Source organism: Geotrypetes seraphini, chromosome 19 (assembly GCF_902459505.1).
Source record: "Geotrypetes seraphini chromosome 19, aGeoSer1.1, whole genome shotgun sequence".
Taxonomy (NCBI): Eukaryota; Metazoa; Chordata; class Amphibia; order Gymnophiona; family Dermophiidae; genus Geotrypetes; species Geotrypetes seraphini.
Window position 1 is genome coordinate 25,779,199 of NC_047102.1, and position 23,433 is coordinate 25,802,631.

Consider the following 23,433-nt stretch of genomic DNA (forward strand, 5'->3'; position numbering starts at 1 on the left):
ATCTGGAGACAGTTCTCCTAATTAACCAGTCAAATAGTTTGGAAAATAATCTAGGCTAGGCTTAGACTGATTCAAAATACGGGGGTCAAATTAATCTATAATCTAAAGAAATATGATCATGTGACTCCTTTCTACCGTGAGTTGCATTGGCTTCCAGGGGAGGCGTCTGTTTTGTTTAAGCTGGGTTGTCTTCGTTACACAGTTGCATATGGTATTGCTCCAAGCTATATGACCAATAGATTTCTCATAGCATTCCATAAACATAGGAGAGAGTCACATGCATTGTTTAATTTTCCGTCTGCTCAAGGTTGTAAGAACAAGAAATCCTTGGAACAATACACTAGCATTTCAGGCTGCTTTCGATGACAGGGAATTTAGGCCACTGCTGCGTAGTGCTTGCTCTTACAAGCACTTTAGAACTCAGTTTTGGAGGCCACATTATCAAAAGGATGTGAAGAGAATGGAGTCGATACAGAGAATGGTCACTAGGATGGTCTCAGGATTTAAAGACATCCCATATGAAGAACGCCTGATCAGACTGCGCTTATATTCTCTCGAGGAGCGCAGAGAAAGGGGGAACATGATAGAAACATTCAAATACTTCACGGGTCACTTCAAAGTGGAGGAAGAAATCTTTTTTCTAAAGGGTCCCACGGCAACAAGAGGGCATCCACTAAAACTTAAGGGAGGAAGATTTAATGGCAACACCAGGAAATACTTCTTCACCGAACGGGTGATTGATCGATGGAATGATCTTCCACGCCAGGGGGTTGAGCAGGGAAGAAGGGTTCTTGAGTGGGCAGACTTGTTGGTCAGTCGGCCCTTTTCTGCCGTCATACTCTATGTTTCTAATTGAAAACTCATCTTTTTTCAAAATATTTAGCAAACTAATTTAAATCATGCTTAGGTACGATACTATGTGCAAATCAAACTTAGTCTCTGATACTACGCGCAAATCAATTTTCTCAGTAACTGTGACATTATGGAATTCATTACCATCATTCCTTCATAAAGAATCTTTTCTAAACAAATTTAAATCTAATCTAAAAACTTTTCTGTTTAAATACACATTTAATTTATAAATACTTCCTACTACACTTCTCCCTCCGTATTCGCGGTGGTTAGGGGCGGAACATGACCGCGAATACAGGAAAACTGCGAATAACTTTTTATGTTATTCGCGGGTTTTTTGTAACAGCCATCCTTTAATAAGAACATAAGAACTGCCATCTCCGGATCAGACCTTAGGTCCATCAAGTCCGGTGATCCACTCAGGCGGAGGCCCAGCCAGGTGTAACCTGGCGGGAAAAGAAAAAAAAATTCGCAAATAATAGCAGCGATTGTGAAAGCTGGGAAAGAGCGATTTTCAGGGTGAAAGCTGGTAAGTGCCAAACTTTTTATAGGTACAGTACTTTACTCATAACGTAATTTTGGTGGAAAGAGTCAGCATGCGAAAAATCGCGAATAAGTGAAACCATGAATACGGAGGGAGAAGTGTACTGACATCCCTACTACATATGAAGAGCATGTTCCTTCCCTATTGTGCTTTCCCTTTTTTGTATCTCTGTCCTATCAATCATTGTATTTCCCTCTCCTTACCATATGTGTGACATTGTATAGAAACATAGAAAATGATGGCAGAAAAGGGCCACGGCCCATCTAGTCTGCCCACTCCAACGACCCACCCCCTTACTACCTCCATGAAGAGATCCCACAAGCCAATCCCATCTTTTCTTAAAATCTGGCACGCTGCTGGCCTCAATTACCTGTTGTGGAAGATTATTCCAGCTATCAACCACCCTTTCGGTGAAGAAATATTTTCTGGTGTCGCCATGAAATTTCCCACCCCTGATTTTCAACGGTTGCCCTCTTGTTGCCGTGGGACCTTTAAGAAAAAAGAGATCTTCTTCCACCCTGATACGGCCCATGACGTATTTGAACGTCTCGATCATGTCTCCTCTCTCTCTGCGTTCCTCGAGTGAGTATAGCTGCAACTTACCCAGCCATTCCTCATACGGGAGATCCTTGAGTCCTGAGACCATCCTGGTGGCCATTCGCTGAACCGACTCAACTCTCTGCACATCTTTTTGATAATGCGGCCTCCAGAATTGTACACAGTATTCCAGATGGGGCCTCACCATGGATCTGTACAACGGCATTATGACCTCGGGCTTACGGCTGGCGAAACTTCTGCGGATACAGCCCAAGATCTGTCTAGCCATGGATGAAGCTTTCTGCACTTGATTGGCAGTCTTCATGTCTTCGCTAATGATCACCCCCAAGTCACGTTCTGTTACAGTCCTTGCTAGGATCTCACCATTTAGGGTGTAAGTCCTGCATGGATTTTTGCCGCCAAGGTGCATGACCTTACATTTTTTGGCATTGAAACTTAGTTGCCAAGTCTTCGACCAATGCTCCAGCAGGAGTAGGTCCTGTTTCATACTGTCGGGCATTGAGCTTTTGTTGGAAACTGTGCTTTCATCTGTTGTGCTTTTGCCTACTATGTATTTCTATGTGAGGCTTAAATATGTGGATACTTATAGAAGAATGTATACTACAACACCGTAGAGGGGATGGTATAATATAAACCTCCCCTAAATGACATTTAGGGGAGGTTTATATTATACCATCCCCTCAACGGTGTTGTAGTTTGCCTACTATGTTGCATAGTTTGGCGTCATCGGTGAATAATGTAATTTTACCTCGAAGCCCCTCTGCCAAGTCACCTATGAAGATGTTAAATAGGATTGGGCCCAAGACCGAGCCCTGCGGCACTCCACTGATCACCTCCGTCATATCGGAGAGGGTACCGTTTACCATGACCCTCTGAAGTCTACCTCTAAGCCAGTCCCTAACCCATGCGGTTAATGTTTCACCCAATCCCATCGCACCCATCTTGTTCAATAACCTGCGGTGTGGGACGCTATCAAACGCTTTGCTGAAGTCCAAGTACACAACATCCAGGGACTCCCCTACATCCGGCTTTCTTGTTACAAAGTCAAAGAAGCTGATCAGATTTGATTGGCAGGACCTTCCCTTTGTAAAACCATGTTGATGGGGATCACGTAGATTCTCCTTGTCCAGGATCGTATCCAGTTGGCGTTTGATTAGTGTTTCCATAAGCTTACTCACTATCGATGTGAGACTCACCGGTCTATAATTCACAGCCTCCGTCCTGCATCCCATGTCTTAGTCTGTGAGTCTGTATGTGACACCCCATATTAATTTTAAATTTTTGTATAATTTTGTACACTGCTTAGGCTTTTAATTAGTGGGATAAACTTGAAACTTGAGAAGTGTACTGTATATAATGCTGTGCATATCTTGATGATATGAAGGTATAGCTATAATGCTCAGAGATACATAAGGGATGTTAAATTCTATCTAGCATTAATAATCATTCATTAACATAAAATGCCTCAAAAACATGCTCATATGGAAAGAAAACAGAGGAACTTACTTAAGGCCTTTGTAAGTCACATCATGGCGTTCCAACTTTATTTCTCCATCCCCAGCGAAAAACAGACTGACAGACCGTTTACAGGAATAAGGAGAAATCCTGCATTGTGGATCATTGTGAATCTAATGGTTGTGATTATTGAAAGTGAAATAAAAAGAGAGAACAGTTTCAGAGCACTTTATAAAACCTGCTTTGCTAAATAACAATTGAAAAAGTATAAAATTCACAAATGTAAAGCAATTCTCTATAGCAAACAGGGCTTCCATGAAAATATACAGGTTAAATAAGCTATTGATGATGCTAAATAATCAATAGTCTAAATAATAATAATAACAGCTTATATACCGCAGGACCGTGAAGTTCTATGCGGTTTACAAAGGTTAAAAGATGGTACAAGTTGAATTAACTTAACAGAGGTGAAAGATAGAGGTTAACAATTCAAGGGAATCGGTATTGAAGAGAAAGAATTGTACAGGTCAATTGTCTAGAAACATCAGGAACAAATATGTTTTTAGGCGTTTCCTAAATTCTCCATAAGTGGAAGGCGTGAGCAATTGTTCTAGATCTTTACCCCATAATGCTGCTTGGTGTGAGAGAAGGTATTGGTGGTGTCTTTTGAGCTTACATCCTCTAACTGGTCAGTAGGTGTCTAGGGAAATGGTGCCTACCACATGTCAATCAAATATAGCCACTGTTTATAGAATCACACCTACAGGTGTTCTGAAAAATCCTTTTATTTTTTTAAATTGTTCCTTTGAGAACCACTTGGCGAAGGATATGTAATCGATTGAAGTTTGATTTTAGAACTACACCACTTTTACCTATTTGTGGAAATGGCTCTTTTTTACCTGGTATAACATCTGCAGGTTTTCAATCTAATAAACGAGGAAATATTTTCTATTTTTACCAGATATTAACTGAAGAGGGTAATTTACCAACATTATCACAATTACGTACTGTTTATAAATGGTCTAAATTGGATATATATTCTTACATGCAGTTGAGGTATTTTGTGAATTCCTTACCTTCATTGTCACTAAATGCTAAAGTCTATGATGCTCTTTCAGAATTATTTTGGTTAGATGCCCAGTTGATTGTGCCCCTTAAATATTTTTGACATTCATTAGTGAATCTTTCTCCCAATTTAGATTACAATAAAATAGCTCAAGCTTGGAATGAAGAGTTGGGGATTCACCTTCAGGGATTCCATATTCAAAGATTTTTAAAGATTTTATATGGTCTTCTTTCTGATATCACCTATTATGAAATGGGTTATAAATTTATTTGTAGAATATACATTGCTCCCTGGTGTGCTTATAGGGCGACTTTTGCTACATTAGGCTCTTGTTTGAAATGTGGTCACCCTAAAGCTAATTTATCTCGCATGTTTTGGACATGTCCTTTGATACGCCAATTTTGGAATGTTGTTTTTTCTAAAGTTGAGCAAAGGTGGAAAATTGATTGGCATTGCAATAGTTATAATATAATTTGGATTTTTGATGTTAGACATCCTATTCCAAGAGGCCTAAAAGGCTTTCTTCAAAGAACAATTTTATCAGGTCTGAAAGTCATACTTTATCTTTGGATTGGACCTTTAAGACCAACATATAGGGCTCCTTTTACAAAGGTGCGTTAGGGGCTTAACGCGCGGAATAGCGCACGCTAAAATGCCATGCGCGCTAGCCGCTACCACCTCCTTTTAAGCAGACGGCAATTTTTCAGCTAGCGTGCACTAAAAACGCTAGCGCACCTTAGTAAAAGGAGCCCTTAGTCATTGGCGTTCTAGAATGTTACACATTTTAACAATGGAAAGTATGGGACACTAGACATGGAAGACAATTTTTTACTATTTGGCAACCTTCTTTAGATACATTAATACCACACACTCGCAGTCGCATATTATTTAATATGTAATTACAGTTCTAAAATGGGGGAAAAAGGGGAGGGAATTGAGTATATTTGTTTTTAATGATAATGTTTATTGTATATTAATAATAATAATAACAACAGTTTATATACCGCAGGACCGTGAAGTTCTATGCGGTTTACAATGATTAGAAAGATGCTACAAATTGAATGGAACATTCATAGTTAGAGATTAGTGGCTAACAGTTTACGGGATCAGATTTAGGGGAGATTGTGATGGGAGCAATTGTACAGATTCGTTACGTAGGTAGTTCAAGAACAGGTATGTTTTTAGGTGTTTCCTAAATTCGCCATAGTTATTTGCGTGTATAATTAGTTTTTCCAGGTCTGGTTGATATGATAGAAGATGTTGACGGTGTCTCTTAAATTTACATCCTCTAGCCGATGGGGAGACGAACTTCAGGTGTGTACTTCTCTTATGTCTGTTGGTTGAGAAGGAGAAGAGGTCAGTTATATATTTAGGGGCTAGACCGGATAGTACCTTGAAGCAGAAACATCCCAGCTTGAATTTTGCACGTGCCTCCATTGGCAGCCAGTGCAAGAGTTGGTAGGAAGGGGTTATGTGATCGGACTTCTTCAACCCAAAGATCAACCTGACTGCCGCATTTTGTACCAGTTGTAGTCTCTGCATGTTCTTCTGGGAGATTGCTATATGGGCAATGTTACAATAATCGAGATGGCTTAGTATTAGGGATTGTACCAGTATTCTGAATGATGAAGCGTCAAAGTATGCTTTAATGGACCTAAGTTTCCAGAGAGTAAAAAACCCCTTTCTGACTAGGGAGTCCACTTGGTCTTTCATGGTTAGGCCTTGGTCCAGTAAATTTTGGTCTGTAAATTTTGTTTTTCTTCTTGTTGCATTTGAAATGATTTTTTTACTCTTTTGTTTATATTTGAAATTTAGTAAATATGATTTACATTAAAGTTAGATGCTGATAGGTGCTGGTATATTAGGCCAGGGTTTTCCTGGTACTAGTGACCTGGATTGGCCACCGTGAGAATGGGCTACTGGGCTTGAAGGACCACTGGTCTGACCCAGTGAGGCTATTCTTATGTTCTTATGTTATTTGAATGTCCACTGGCAAAATCTTTTAGTAACATAGTAGATGACGGCAGATAAAGACCCGAATGGTCCATCCAGTCTTCCCAACCTGATTCAATTTAAGTTTATTTATTTTTTATTTTTTCTTCTTTGCTATTTCTGTGCAAGAATCCAAAGCTCTACCCGGTACTGTGCTTGGGTTCCTACTGCCGAAATCTCCGTTAAAACCTGCTCCAGCCCATCTACACCCTCCCAGCCATTGTGGAAATATATTCAAGAAATCCTGCACTTTAGGCAGGAATTAACCTTGACTATATTGTTCAGTTTGCTCTGTATTACAGTTGATCTCTATAGCTCACTTACAAAGCTGTTTACATTTTACCTTGCTTACTGAGAGCAAAACTGCAAATCCATGCTGCAGTGCATGGTCTTCTTAATGTTCCATTGTGTTGAAATACTGTTTGTCTGACTTACAAGAATGAGCTGAAAGCTGCCAAGAAAACACTGTACTGTCCTGATATGGGAACCAATTAACACCTACTTGGAGGACCTAGCACCTTGTAAACCGAGAACATTCACAGACTTTTGTAAAGGTGCCCTGGTAATTTTGTCTCTCCTAATTCACTCAGAGCTGCTAGTGTACAGTATGCTTTCTTCCAGATGTTACGGCATTATTTTTTTTTTTGTTTTTCTGTTATGTTTACTGCATGTTCAATCAACCAGAGTAGCATAAAATAGTAGTCATTATTCATCACAAAATGCAATCATTTTTTTAATAGTAATTATTATTTGTAAAATGTAATCTACTTTCTGTTTTCCAAAGAGAACTTGTGTGATGGTTCCTTGACTACACTAGTGAAGGAGCAGCTGCCCTATGGGTCAGTTCACACAAATATTTCCTGATTAATATGGCCATCATCCCCATCATATAAACTGAGACCATCTACCATCTTTCCAGTTTTATATTGAACAATGTAAATTTTGTTTAATGAATGAGACTCGCACATGGAACTGATGGTTATGGCATTGAACCAGGATTGAACAAAATTGCTGATAATATCACTGTCCCTGAGATTTATTGCTACTGATAGACCCAGAAAGATTTTATTCTGAGCATTCTGTGCAAAAGCATAGGCAAATATATAAATTTTTAATTTGAAGTAATTACCGTATTTTCACGCATATAACGTGCGCGTTATACACGATTTTACAAACCGTGCATAACTTTACGCGTTATACGCGTGAGCGCGTTTTACAACTTTTTTTTTTCAATCCGATCGACATCCCCCCTGCGAACCGGCATCCTCCCCCCCCCGCTCGCGTCACCCCCCCCTCCCCCGCGATTCTACATCCCCCCCCCCAGCACCGCAAAACATCTCTTACCCGATTGGGCACCGGCACCAGCACCAATGCACAGGACGTGCCAGTGCCAGTGCCCAAAGATCCTCCCTCGTTGGTTTGGGCTGGGCTGGGCGGTGCGGTGCGGGAGAGATCCTCCTTCTTCCTGCGCCGGGCTGGACTAGGCTTTGAGCATTTGCGCATGCTCAAGAGAGCGAGACCAGAAGTCTTTGAGCATGCGCAAATGCTCAAAGCCTAGTCCAGCCCGGCGCAGGAAGAAGGAGGATCTCTCCCGCACCGCACCGCCCAGCCCAGCCCAGCCCAAACCAACGAGGGAGGATCTTCGGGCACTGGCACTGGCACATCCTGTGCATTGGTGCTGGTGTTGGTGCTGGTGCCCAATCGGGTAAGAGATGTTTTGCGGTGCTGGGGGGGATGTAGGATCGTGGGGGGGGGGTGACGCGAGCGGGGGGGGGGGGGGGATGCCGGTTCGCAGGGGGGATTCCGGATCGGATTGCAAAAAAAAAGTTGTAAAATGTGGGTAAGCGAGTGGGGGGGAGGATGCCGGTTCGGAGTAGGCAGGAGGAGGTTTTAGCATGCGCGGTATACGCGTGCGCGCGCTATATTAAATTTTTTTTTACATAAATTTGTGTTCCCCGCACACTATACCCGTGTGCACGGTATATGGGTGAAAATACGGTAGTAACTTTTTAGGAATGCTAGGGGCAGGTTTGCACTTAACACGGATTCATCACCAAAAGTACCAGCATTTCCTGTGCAGTTTCTACACACTTAAGTTCTCTAACATGCCTTACTTTGAGGCACTGAGGGGGGCCGATATTCAGAGCACGAGAGTCAGCAGTGAACTTAGATACTCAGTGCTGGGGTTGTATCCAGCCACTGGCATTGAATTTCCAGATTAAAATCAGAAACCAAATACTTAGCAGTTTGCCTGCTAACTTCAGTGGCCAGCTGCTGAATTTTGGCCTAGTCAACTATGTTTCAGCTGGCCAATGAAAGACCGGAAATTCAATGCCAGTCGGTGGATATGATGCTGGCATTGAATTTACCGTATTACTGCAGAATGCAGGAAATCACCTGCGATTTCCCGGTGGGACTGTATTTTTAATAAATTTATTGCATTTCGGGGCATTTTTGAGGAGATGACATACATCATCAATGGCATTTTCAGCTGGAACGAGGCATTTTTAATAGCATTGTCACTAGTAGGACTCAAAATTGTACATTGTTTGAGTTGAGCAAATTGATTTTCAACTAAAAATTCTGCGTTTTTTTAAATTATTCTTTAATCAGGATTTATTTTGCTCTCAACTAGTCCTCAGTGGCACCACCACGGACTCAGTGAACTTTCATAGTCCCTGGCTTTATGTGTCAACTCTTCATTGGACCATTTAAATGTTTATTTTAACTTAAAGTATAATTATTTCTTTATTATATTATTTTATAGAGATAGTGAAAAAGTACTTAGCTTGGTGGTCAGTTTCAGGGCCTAAAATCCCTAAAACTGACCACCAAGCTAAGTACTTTTTCACTATCTACTTAAAATAAAATAATAAAGAAATAATTATACTTTAAGTTAAAATAAACATTTAAATGGTCCGATGAAGAGTTGAAGCAAAAACAAAAAACAAACTGCAGACTCCTAAGTACCGATGAAGAGTTGACACATAAAGCCAGAGACTATGAAAGTTTTACTGAGTCCGCTGAGGACCAGCTAAGAGAAGTTATTGAGAAACGTAATGGATATTGCTTGAAGAGTATAAGCTGTTTCCTATGCCTTGATTTTGAGTGAGTTTCTCAAAACAAATTGGGGGGAGATTGATGTGCCTTGTAAGAAATCAATGGATAGTATACATTTATAATATCATTAACATTAGTCTTCATCAATCGAGGTACTGCACATCTAAAATAACCATCAACAGGTAATATACGTTTACAATATCTTAATGTAATATTCACTCCTGAAGCAGGAACTGTGGACACTGAAACCTGTTCTTGCCCAGAAATAGATAAGAAGAAGAAAAAAACCCAACAAATTTTTAGACTGAATCAGGTTGGGCAGACTAGATGGACCATTCAGGTCCTTATCTGCCGTCATCTACTATGTTGGGCTGCTTTTACAATTGGTTTTGAAGTCCAGATATATAAACATGGAACCACCATTTTATTGATTCTTTATAAAGCTTTATTTGAAGCAGCCGCATTGGTCCTTTTATTTTCTAGATTTGTTGTGCAGCTGGTCACTTACTCTTTTACTCCTAAATCGATTAACCTGTAAGCTCGATTCATGCCTCTAGTTCTTCCAATGCGCAGTCTCAGGGGAAGCGGTAGAAGTATGCACATTTTAAATATAGTTTATTTATATTTCTGGTATAAGATGCCCAAGAGCAAACAAATGTACAAATAACATTAGAATATATCACTGTAACAATTATTAATGTTTTCCTAGAGTATTCCCATTATGGAAGTACAGGGGTGTAGAGAAGGCTTAATGCCAAGCCAGCGATGTCATTTTTATATTTAAGTCCCCTACCATTCATTCTTCACTCATTATAAATTGCCAGGCAATATTCAGCAAACAGTGGTCAGTGGGCTGAATTAGACCCCAACATTTAGTGCTTGTACCCAAGTCTGTATCTGTACTGACTATCTTGCCTCTTTGTGGGCTCTGGCTGTAGCCAAAATGCAGCTATTCAATCCACTGCCTGGTTGCTATACTTTACTTTACCAAGCCTTCTACCTTGTCTCAACAAATAAGCTCAAGGCAAGTAACAAATTCTAAAAATATAGATGGAAGCAGTCATCATAACATCAAAAACAGAAGCTCCTACTTTACTTAAAAGCCAAATTTTTTAAAATGCACTTCAATTCTTTTTAAATGTGATATAAGATTGAAAGTGACAAAAAGTGGATGATAGACCCCCTCTCTTTTACAAAAGTGCGCTAAGCTTTTTAGCACACGCTAAACACATAGAAACATAGAAAATGACGGCAGAAAAGGGCCATAGCCCATCAAGTCTGCCCACTCCAACAACCCTCCCCTAATCTCCCCTAAACACGTGCATGTTATCCTATGGACACATTAGCGGTTAGCGTATGTGTTGATTTAGCCTGCTAAATCCGCGCTAAAACGCCTAGCGTGCCTTTGTAAAAGAGGGCCAAAGAGTCCCATAATCTTGACCCCCATCACTCCAAAGGCACTCATCTTTGCTGACTGCAATTTTAAGCCATTCAGAAAACACACACAAGATACGTTTTTGAAAAGAGCAAAGTTCTGTTTGGTTCAAAACAATCTTCAAATACAGTGGACCTTCCAACTACAAGACTATGAATACCAAACAAATTGACTTAAATTGAATTTGGAATTCCACTGGTATCCGGTGCAATTCCTTCAACAAAGGAGACCTTTTTATTCAATACGAGTCTCCTAATTTGATATTTTAGAAGACCACTACACTACAATAATCTATTCTTGAGAGTACAAATCTGTGCAAGACTAACAGATCTTTCTGGTCTAAAAGTGATCATGCTCAGTGGAGCAACTTTAGGTTAAAAAAGGAAGAAGCACTAACTACTGATATTTTGGCTTCCATCACTAGAAATGTTCAATGCAGTGCCATCCTGCCAATTTTCTTAATCTAGTGATCCTTCCCAGTTTTATTCCACTGGGTTATAACATAGAAGATGACAGCAGATAAGCCCACACAGCCCATCCAGTCTGCCTTGGAGATCTCACATGCCTGTCCCATGCCACCTTGAATTCAGATAAAGTCTTCATCTCCACTAGGAGGCCATTCCATGCTTCCACCACCCTTTCTGTAAAGAAGTATCTCCTTATATTACTCCTCAGTCTATTCCTTTTCATGTATATCATAGAAACATGATGGCAGATAAAGGCCAAATGGTCCATCTAGTCTGCCCATCTGCAGTAACCATTATCTCTTTCTCCCTCCGAGAGATCCCAAGTGTCTACCCCAGGCCCTTTTGAATTCAGACACAGTCTCTCTGTCTCCGCCACCTCTACTGGGAGACTGTTCCATGCATCTACCACCCTTTCTGTAAAAAAGTATTTCCTTAGATTACTCCGGAGCCTATCACCTCTTAACTTAATCCTACATCCTCTCATTGCAGTTTCCTTTCAAATGAAAGAGGCTCGACTCATGCACATGCCCCCCTCACTCCAGAGCTTCCTTTCAATTAGATTTACCTCCTGTGCTTTTATATCACAGAGGTACTGTATTTAAACAGCTCCATCCTACCTCCCCTCTCCTGTCTTTCTTCCAAAGTATACATATTGAGATTTTTTTGTCTCGATATGCTTTATGGTAAAACCCACTGACAATTTTATTAGCCACCCTTTGGACTCCATCCTGTTTATCTTTTTGAAGGTGAGTCATTTAAATGACAAAAACATGTCAGGATCAAGGCCGGAATGGCCTCCAATAGCAACAAAAGTCACAAGAACTATACTGTATATAACTCAGAAACTCAAAATGACATTTAAACAGTATGGATTCCTGATAAGTCCACTGCAACATCCAAAAAAGTGGCGAACAAGAGACCTCGGGATAAATGCACCCACATAATTCAGCACAATCAAGTCATGTAACATGGGACTTAATCAAAGGTCCTCTTTTACTAAGGTGAACTAACCGATTAGTGTGCGCTAATCAGGGCAGGATTAATTCATCGAGGGCCCCTAGGCACACAAGTACACTGGGCCCCCTGCCCCACCCCACCATGCGCCCAGGCGGAAACAGGAAGCTGCGTCAGAGGGAAGCTTTGGGCAAGCAGCACGGTTACAGTTCCACGTTGCTTGCTTGTCTTACTTTCCGTAGATGAGGGGGGGGGCGCGTTGCCAATCGGGGTGGGGCCTGTGTTGCTAATCGGGGTGGGGGGCCCGCATTGCCAATCGATGCTGGAGGGGCCCATCACCGTTTGGAAAAAATAATGTTGATGCCCTCCTTCATCGGACCCCCCTGACCATTTCGGGCCCTAGGCACGTGCCTACTTGGCCTATTGGTTAATCCTGCCCTGGCGCTAATCGATTTAACGCATGCTAAACGCTAATGTGTGCGTGTTAGTCTATGGACGTGTTAGCGTTTAGCGCGCGCTAATTCGATTAGCGCACCTTACCCCCCTCTTTTACAAAGGTGAGCTAAGCTTTTTAGCGGGCGCTACATATTAGCGTGTGCTAAACACGCACTAAATCAGGGGTGTCCAACCTTTTGGCTTCCCTGGGCCGCATTGGCAAAAAAAAATTTTCTGGGGCTCCACAAATGTGCAAACGCTGCCGCAAGACAGAGGAGGGAGCCGGCAAAACGGTAAACACCCGGGGGCAGCGGAGGAAAACACCGCATCGCCCTCGACCAGGGCCGCACAAAATACTTCACGGGGCCGCAGGTTGGACACCCCTGCACTAACTGCTAATCCATGTTTGTTATCCTGTGGATGCGTGAGTGGTTAGCACCCGTGTTGATTTAGCGTGCGCGAAATCTGCGCTAAAACGCTTAGTGCGCCTTTGTAAAAGAGGGGGTCAGTCTCTCAGAAACTCCACAAACAGCATGTAAATAAAGTTTGTTCCTATGTGCAACCACATCTTCTTGAATACGGGAACACATACGACTAAATTAATCCAGCACGAAAAGCAGTTCAACACAAGAAGGGCAAAGAAGCAGCAAACAAAACCAAAAAAGCAAAGTTCAACAGCGGCCCTGTTTCGCTCACAGCTATCTCAAGAGTATGTTTATGTTTATTATTCATGTGATACCACGCTGATGCAGAAGGTCATGGCGGCTTACAATAAATACATAAAACCAATGAAAGGAACGCCAAAAAGTAAAAGTAAAGTTCACACTCATACGAGTAACCCATCGTACACAATATCCAATTGTGCCATCTGATTCTGATCAGTCTTACTAAAAAGAACAGTGTGCGTTTAAAAGACTGATCCCCTCTTTTACTACGGTGCGCTAACCTGTTAGTGCACGCTAATCGAATTAGAGCACGCTAAACGCGTCCACAGACTAACATGCACGCGTTAGCGTTTAGCGCACGCTAATCGGTTAGCGCACCTTAGTAAAAGAGGGCCTTAAATCTGGTAAATGATTGTTCAGCCCAAATCAGAGGAGGCAAATTATGCTATAAAAAAGGTGAGATTAAAAAAAAAAAAGTATGCTGATTTTCACGTGGATTCGTCCTGGCGAACATCCCCCTTGCTGAATTGTGTGGGTGCATTTATTCGGAGGTCTCTTTTTCTCCACTTTTTTGGATGTTGCAGTGGAATTAACACAGGAGTCCATAGTGCTTCAATAGCAACACACAGTAGTTACATAGTACCATAGTAGATGACGGCACATAAAGACCCGAATGGTCCATCCAGTCTGCCCAACCTGATTCAATCTATAAATGTGTTGGGGGAGGTTTTCTTAGCTATTTCTGGGCATGAATCCAAAGCTCTGCCCAGTACTGTTCTTAGGTTCCAACTACTGAAGTCTCCGTCAAAGCTCACTCCAGCCCATCTCCACCTTCCCAGCCACTGAAGCCCTCCCCAGCCCATCCTCCACCAAACGGCCATATACAGACACAGACCGTGCAAGACAGCCCAGTACTGGCAGTAGTTGAGAAGTAGGACCAATGTTTTCCATAAAGCGAGTGATGATTTCCACTGCAAATGAATGTACAGTACAAACATCCTTTTACCTGGATTGAGAAGCCTTGCTCATCTAATTCATTCTGTCGCACAAGTTCATAGGTAGATTTTCCAGGAAAGTAATAGTAAAGTCCATCAAATGTTTCAAAATGGTATTGCCCCCATGTGCGACATATATTATCTCTTTCAGATCCTGTATTATGTACTAGGAATGGATGAATAATTCAGGGTTAAGATTATATATCTGATTATAAGTCACAGGTATTATGAAGTTTATATGAAAGCAGAAGGTCATTTTACCAAACGTCATGTGTGTGAATTGCATAAATGTACCTATTGTAGTCCATACCATATCGGGCTAGTCTAGAGTCAACCAGACACTCAGCATTTTTCTAGCTGGCCCCTGCTCTGTTCCATGTTTTATGGGCAAAATGGGCCTGATTCTATAAATAGCACCTAACAGCGCCTAACTCACAACTTTTAGGCATTGTTTATAGAATCATGCCTAAGTGGCGCCTAACTCAACGTAGGCATCGCTAGGCATCCTAGTGTTAGGCCCCAGTATATAAGGCCAAGGGTTTTCTGGCCTAATTTACCAGTACCTAACACAGACGCCTAGTAACTCCTGAGTCATACCATGCCTATTTTCTACTCCTTACCACACCTACTTTTCAGGTAGGTATTGTTAGGCACCACCAGGCACCTCAACCGAGGTATTGGTAGGTACCACTCCAATTTCAATGTAGAATGCTTTAAAAAAAAAAAAAATTTATTGAGCCTTTAATGGCGTGGTCAATTACCATGCCAACTAAGCTCATTGACTAATTTTGAGTTCTGCGTGAAAATCAGCTAGATGCCCTCAATCTAGGTGTCTAACTTAGGTGATGCTTTTAGAATCAGGCCCAATTAGACTACAAGACTTTTAAGACATATTTTTTTCAGCAGGTATTTGGTGAGTCTGATGTGCAGCTCAATTAGCTTCGATGAGTCTCTGTTTCCTATCAGACTGAAGGAATCCTTTCTTACCTTTCCCCTACCAAACAGATGACACATCAACTAAGGAGAATGATCTTCCATGACACATTGTTTTTCTTTGGTAGATGGAGGGATGTATTATATTCCAGTGACCTATGAAGAATGCTTGTTTGGGTCCAGGGAAATACCTTACTTAGATTAATAGTTTGTAATTCACAGATTGTAATTACTGTATTTTTCACTCCATTAGACTCACTTTTTTCCCCCCAAAAAAGTGGGTGGAAATAAGGGTGCGTCTAATGGAGCGAATACCCAAAATGCTGTCCTCCCATTAACTTATTTTAATGCTGCCACCCTCCCTTGCTTGCCGGCCCTCTTCTCCTTCCCCCCCCCCCACCCCACCCCCCGGTACCTTTTTTTTTTTTAACTTCTGATGCCTCACTCGCTGAGAGTGGTGCACAAGGGTTGCTGGCTGCCTGGTCCCTGCCGCTTCCACGAGAATGGATGGCAGATGCGGCAGCCTCTTCTGTTCTTTCGCGACATAGTGGCACACCAGGTTGCCTGCCTGGTCCCGCACCGCTTCCCACGCTGGTGTGCCGCTATGCCGTAAGAGAACAGAAGAGGAGGTTGCCGCGTCTGCCATCCATTCTCGTGGAAGCGGCAGGGATCAGGCAGCCAGCAACCCTTGTGGGGGACAGGGTACAGAGCCTGGCAGGGAGATGGGACATGGTGCAGAGCTTGGCAAGGAGTGTGGGGTTGGGTGCAGAGCCTGGCAGGGAGAATTTGGTTCAGAATGGGTTTTTTCTTGTTTTTCTCCTCTAAATCTAGGGTGCATCTTGTGGTCAGGTGCATCTAATGGAGCGAAACATACGGTAGGATTTTGGAGGGGGGCAAGGTGAGGCATGATCAGTTTTTAGATTTGTCCAATAGTTGTTTTTTTTCCATTCTGAGTTTAGTTCACTGCCTTCATGGACTTTCAGTTTTGCTTTTCTCAAAGAATGCAATGAGAAAAATCAGAACTACACATCCCTTCGCACAATGGAATATACCCAGAACTGATAAAACCTGTTGGGCAAATCTGCAGCTATTTGACAGCTCTAGTCTAAAACAATCTGTAATCTACTAGCTAAATGAATGACATGTTCTGATTTACAGATCACAAAATCTGAATCAGCTTATCTCTTCTGGGTTCAGATCTTTGAAAAATAACTTAATGTAAGTGAAATAGAACCATCCGAGATATTTTGACCAGGTACAATATAGATTACTGTCCTTTACACACCTGTCTGGCATCTAGATCCAGTGGCATTGAACCGGCTGCAGTCGCAGAGCTGCCTGTGTGTGCATTCTCCTCCATTAAAACATGTAAACAGATCTACATGAAGACACAATCCATCAATATTTCTTTTATATTTCAAAGCCTTAGAACTGTTTACCACAGTGTCAGAAATGCACTGCTATCGTTAACAGAAGTTATTATACCCATTTTCCAGGGTGGCCATTAAGAAAAGGCAAGTAGAATGCTTCCCTTTTCCTTCCCCCATCTGGTTAAAGAAAACTGAATGCAGATGCTTACATTGACTTGGTACAAAGAAACGGTGACGGGACAAAAGCGTGTGAGACTTCAGCTCACAGACATTGCAGCGCAGACAATTCAGCGCAAGACCCTAGCGCACCGCCGAAAAAGTTACTTTTAAAGAGCTCCGACGGGCAGTGTGTGGGGGAACCCCACCCCACTTCATACTCTTCATGCTGCCGTTGGGGGGGTGTGAGGGGGTTCAACCCCCCACATTATAGAGAAAACTTAACTTTTTCCTAAAAAATCGGGAAAAAGTTAAGTTTACTCTATAATGGAGGGTTCCAACCTCCCAAACCCCCCCCCCACGGCAACGCGAAGAGTATGAAGTAAACTTGGGGGGGTTCCCCACTCATACCCCACGTCGGAGCTCTTTAAAAGTAACTTTTTAGGCGGCGCGCTGGGGTCTTGCGCCAAATTATCTGCGCTGCAATGTCGGCGCGCTGAAGTCTCGTGCGCGAATGACTATGAACCCAAAGAAACAGGCTGCAGCTTTGTTTATCAAAATATATTAATAAATAATACAGTACTTCCCGAACTTACAGTAAATTAGAGAAAATAGTAATCATAGATAACCATAATATGAGCAGACTGCCTGCCATCAAAAGCTAAAAGCCGCGGTAGAGATTTCTACCGTAGTCCAGCAAGGTAAATGCTCCGGTGCTCATAAGAATTCTATGAGCGTCGGAGCATTTACCCCACCAGCAGGTGGTAGAAACTTCTACCATGGCTTTATAAAGACCAGTGTTAATGAGGTGTAGCAGACAAGGTAAGGGGTCATGGATTAGATACCCCACCTTTCTGTGGTACAATCAAAGCAGTTTACATATATTTTATGCATTCTTAAGTGCCCCGCCTCAACAGCTGAAGCTTGTTAGGGTGGCATAGACCTCCATACCTTAGCTCCAAGACGAAAGCCACAATCACAGGCCTAATATACACAACCCGGTGGATATTAGAGCCCACTTCTATAGCCACCCCTGCTTAGATTTGAATTTTAACTCAGGTAACCCTGACCCTATGACAAAGTCTCTTCAAGCACATCTGATTAAACAGCAACCATGCAGGTAAAAAAATAAGGCGTAAAGACAAAAAAACAGAGGAATGGGTGGATGAGTCACCTCTGAGGAGCAGGAAGGATCCTGAGCTCAGAAGTACATGCATAAATAAACTCCCAGCACGTTACCCATCCTGGAGAATGCTGTTTTCTCACTGGACAAAAAAATTTGAATTTAGCCAATTGAATGACAGAGATTGGGTAAGCTGAAAATATTTATCTAGTTATCAGCCTTATGCCCTGCTTGCTTTGCATCCCACCCTATCACACTAGGCAAGACCACCATCCTTTACTAACTAGACCCAGAGATTAGGCCAACCACAACCAAGCACCTGATAAAATCATCTCCCCTCCACCTGTTAATTGGGGTATTCAGGACAAGCCCTTGCACTGATCCCATATGAACAGATACAGGGCAATTCAATAACTGAATGCCAGTAATTACATGTGCCAAATGCGTAAGTGCTGAGAAAATTGGTATTTCCATGATTGTGTTATGTACTATTCTAATTGCCTTAGCATGTAACTTCAGGGAGGGACATAAATATGGGTGGAGCATGGGGCCTACTTGGTTACTGTAGCATCCTATAGACCTGATGCTGCTTTTTTTACTGATCTGCTTTTTGCTGAATATGTAATAATCTCTACTGTGTCATTGATAATCGCCCTGCATGCTAAATAGACTCACTGTTTTGGATGTAGCTTGTTCTTGTTTCTGAAATTCATCTGTATGAATATTGAATGCATCAATACTCAGTTACAGTGAACTATTGACTCCTGAGGCAGGCACGTCTGGGCAGAAATGCAGACTTGTGTTGGCTCTTTTTTAAAAATAAAATCCTTATGCTAGAATTTGTCTGGTCTGCCTCTACTCTCTTTCTTTTTCATGTCTCTATCTTATGCATGTAACTTATCGAATACTATACATAAGTCATGCACAATGCATGGTACATTTAGGTGTGCCCATTTACAGCTTCCATTGACTTGACATAAATGATCATGCCTAAATGCAGGCATGCCGATTTAGTATTCTATAATGGTATTTTGGTGCACCGATGCCATCATAGAATCAGGCCACCTTACTGGAGCCGCCAAGTTATAGAACTGCACCATTAAGCATTACAGTTTCAATATGAATCCATTCTTTAAAAATGAGAGTGATAGATGGCTTTAAATCTGAAACCTCACGACTTTGTGATTGCACTAATGATCCTTTACATGCTAAGTGCCATCCTCCTCAAAATTTCAAAAATACAGCAGACCGTTACTTATACCTATGGTGACCAGATCACTCTGCTTGAATTTTGTGTAATTTACCCCCGCTTTTATTTGTAGCACCGAGAGCCACGCTGAATGGCCCGCACTGCTCCTGACACTCATAGGAACTCTATGAGCATCGGGAGCAGCGCGGGCCATTCATCGCGGCTCACCATGCAAAAACTGCTATCACAGTTTCGTAGAAGAGGGTTTTTTTTAAATGTAGAATACCTAAATATATCAATTTAGTAAGTACAAATTACATGTTCATTCATGCAATGGGGAAAACCAGAATTGCCATCTCCTCCAACAATATTGGTCACCATACTCGTGCATATTTTGGTTTCCCACTCTTAGAATCTGAGTAATTTCACTGGATTGTTATTAGAAGTGATATTCAGGCCTGAAGAATATGAGCCCATAAAACATTGACTCCTAAGCTGTGAAATGGTGAAAACAAAGATATTTCTCCTATTGTCAGACTGCAAAGCACCGAGTCTGGCAATCTCAGAAGCAGCTCTTTTAATATCAGAATGAGTTCAGGAATCCTGTGCTAATGCAAATAACATTTTAGGATTTGGTGGTGTCATTTTTACACTATTTCAAAGTGTTTTTAAGTAAATAAATGCCATTGTACCAGTCAGAATTTTAAGCCGTTACTCAAAAGACACCTGTTCTGTCAGATGAAATACAGGGTCTGAGACCGGTTGATTGAGGAAGAGTGGAGACTGTTGAGTGCAGGGTGCTGGTCACTATGGTCTGGACTGTTTAATGGTTACAGTGCTGTTTGTCGTTGAGGCAACTTGTATGTTAAAAGTCATTTTATATTTTGTATGTAAGTGTGTAACTCACCCTGGATAAGGGCGGGAGATAAATGAACAAACAAAAGTTAGGAATTCTACTCTAAGGCATAGCCAACCCTTCGGTGTAAAATGTTAATGCAGAACTTACCAGATGATCCACATTTTGCACTATGGAATCTTCTTTCCCTGGAAAATGGTGCAGTAGGTGACGTTCCTAATTTCTTTATAAAATAAAAGCGTTAAAACTAAATTAGTGATTACACTTCCCTGCTACAAAGTTTGTATACAGTATCTTTTTTTTTTCTCTCTTTCTCTATCTCTTCCCTCACCTGCCTGATTGAATAGGTTTTGATGAAGGAATTTTTTTTTTTTAATATGTAAATCATATTTATTAAATTTCAAATACAAAGTAGTAAAAAAAAAAAATCATTTCAAATACTAGAACAAAACCAAAGTTTACAGAGTTGATATATAATAAACATCACTAAAAGCAAATATACCCAATTCCCTCCCCTTTAAATAATATGCGACTGCGAGTGTCTGGTGTTAATGTATCTAAATAAAGTTGCCAAATAGTACAAAATTGTCTTCCCTGTCTCGTGTCCCATTCTGATAATTGCAGACTTTCCATTGTTAAAATGTGGAACATTCTAGAACACCAATGACTATGGGGTCCTTTTATCAAGCTGTGATAGGGGTTTAACGTGCGTAATTCCATGCATTAAATCACCTGCCATGCTAGCTGCTAACGCCTGCATTGAGCAGGCGTTAGTTTTTTAGCCGGCCGCGGGTGTTAGCGCACTAACCCCACTAGTGCGGCTTGATAAAAGGACCCCTATATGTTGGTCTTAAAGGTCCAATCCAAAGAGAAAGTATGATGAAGGGATATTTTAACATAACTGGTTTAGCGTCGATGATTAAAGGCACGGTAAGTGTAGAACATCGGGGCCACACAACGTGCCTACTCTCTGCCCCCAGACCCAAAGCCAGTCAGTGGCATAAGTGGGGACGTGGGGGTGGTCCACCATGGGCGCCAGCACCCCTCCTCCTCTCTGTCTCCCCCACCCCACCCCTGCTCTTCCCCCCTGCCACACATACGTGCCCCTTGCCTTCCCCCGTACCTTTTTCACATTTCTGGTGCGAGCAACATTGCTGCCCGCATCAGCATCGGCACTTTCTCTGACATCACTTCTGAGTCCCGCACCTAGGAAGTAATGTCAAAGGGAGAACCGACACCAATGCGGGCATGCTGATCACATCAGAGAAGTTTAAAATGAGGAGGGGCGCGTGCACAGCGGAGAGGGGGGGTCAGGGAAGAGGGCAGGGGATGGGCGCCACTGCCCCAAGCACCTCTCACACTCGCTACGCCACTGCATCCAGTACTAAAAATTAAAAACAATTTTATTTTAGCACGTGAAAAAATTACCAAAGGACACCTGAACGCACCCCCGCGGTAGTATATTTTATCCTGCAGTAAGCACTCGTTAGTATACATCTTTTTGTGAAAGTGTTTATTAGAGGTACATATATTATTTCCATTTAGGAATTTACAGCTGAAAATTTTCTCTAATTTTCCTTAAGTCTGTATTACCAGATCTAAGGTTCTGTACAGGCAACGCTTCCTGTGAACTCAAGACTTCTCTTTTTGGTGGGCAAATTTATCCTTCACGTATAGGAATGAGAAAATAAATGCGGAATTATTAGGGCATAGTAATGTATTTAAATTGGTTTGGGGCCCGTTGGCATCTTATATTGCATCAGGATGGATTTTTTTGGTGTTTAATTTGGTTAGTTCTATGCACATCCAGGGCGGGAGGGTGAGTTAAAATGTTTATTGTTTATGATGATTATTTATTGGAAGGGGGATTGGGATAAAATGACTGTGTATGAATACTTGTAAGTTGTATGTGCTTTCACGCTTTATTGTCCGTGTATTAATCTAAGTCAGAGATAATAAGTAAATGCTCTCAAAGTATACAAAGTAGGGGGGTCAAAAGCAATAACAAAAGTGTAACTAGAACCAAGACTTCTCAATATATGAAAGTCAAAAATGGATCTTAAACATAGGTATTAAGAAGTGAGGTAATACAATTTTCACATACACTCAGAATTGTGTAATCCGACCAAGAGCCGTGGCTCCTATAGCCGAACCCATCGTCCCATCACTGTGTATGACTTTAGTGCAAAATAATAACAAGGCAACGTGCTCTTTGAATGCTAGATTTGTTCTCAATAGTAATAAGAGGAAAAAACCACTCCACTTAGCTTTAAGGTGTGTTAGCAGGTCCCGACATGGGCCATGTTTCGAGGGTCTGCTTCAAGGAACCCAAAGGAGATGTGCAAAACTTCAAATGCTAGAGAAATAGTTGCTGAGTGATTCGGACAAAACACTTGTGTTCATAGGTTGAAAAGTCTCTTCTGAAACAGACCCTCGAAACAGACCCTCGAAATATGGCCCATGTCGGGACCTGCTAACACACCTTAAAGCTAAGTGGAGTGGTTTTTCCCTCTTATTGCCTTTACAATTGTTTAATTGCCTGTATTTGTTATATGTTGTAACAATTAATAAATTTAATAAACCAAAAAAAAAAAAAACAACACTTTGATTCTCGACATGGATTTGTGGTATATCAGATAAATATTAAACATGATTAAATCCAGTGGTGTCGTAAGGGGGAGGGGGTGGGGGCAGAGCGCCTCAGGCGCCATCTTGGCAGGAATGCCACCTAGCAGCAGCAAAACAGCCCGGCCCCTTGGCAATGAGGAAGTCTCTTACCTTCTTTCCCCCCTCCCTCGTACCTTTTAAATCTTTCTGTTCTTCACCAGTAATGAGCAGAGACTCCGACCCACATTTCACACCAATTCCAAGCTCTCTTTCTCTCTCTCTAACGTAGGGGTCCTTTCACTATGGCGGGCTAGCCATTTTAGCGCAAGCTAAATGCTAACGTTGGACCTGTTAGCGTTCAGCGGGCACTAAAACGGCAAGCCCGCCTTAATAAAAGGACCCCGTAATTTCCTATTCACAGGACCAGGAAGTTACAGCAGAGATAAAGCTCGTACTGGTGTGAGCAGCTGATGACGACCTTGCTCGCTTCTGGTGAAGAACAGAAGGATTTAAGAGATATGGAGGGGGAAGAACTGCAGTTAAGAACCCCCCTCCTCCAATCAACGTGGGGTGGGGGGAGAGAGAAGCTGGGCACCATCTTTCTTCTGCCCTGTGTGCCAGCTTCCTTTGCTACACCATTGAAACAAAGGGTTACATGTGAGCTTTATACAATGAAATCCTTTCATTCTCAAAATGACTCCACTCTTAAACTGAGATATTC

General features: G+C 41.9%; 1 protein-coding gene across 1 annotated transcript in view; it reads right to left on the reverse strand.

Annotated features, from left to right (window-relative positions):
- OTOG (otogelin) overlaps positions 1-23,433 on the reverse strand; it is a 275,602-nt gene that overhangs the window by 232,672 nt on the left and 19,497 nt on the right. The window contains exons 5-8 of the mRNA XM_033928785.1: positions 20,256-20,328; positions 16,697-16,789; positions 14,490-14,644; positions 3,461-3,582 (exon numbers count right to left, since the gene is read on the reverse strand). Coding sequence (XP_033784676.1) covers positions 3,461-3,582; positions 14,490-14,644; positions 16,697-16,789; positions 20,256-20,328 — 443 coding nt within the window. The remainder of the gene's footprint in view (positions 1-3,460; positions 3,583-14,489; positions 14,645-16,696; positions 16,790-20,255; positions 20,329-23,433) is intronic.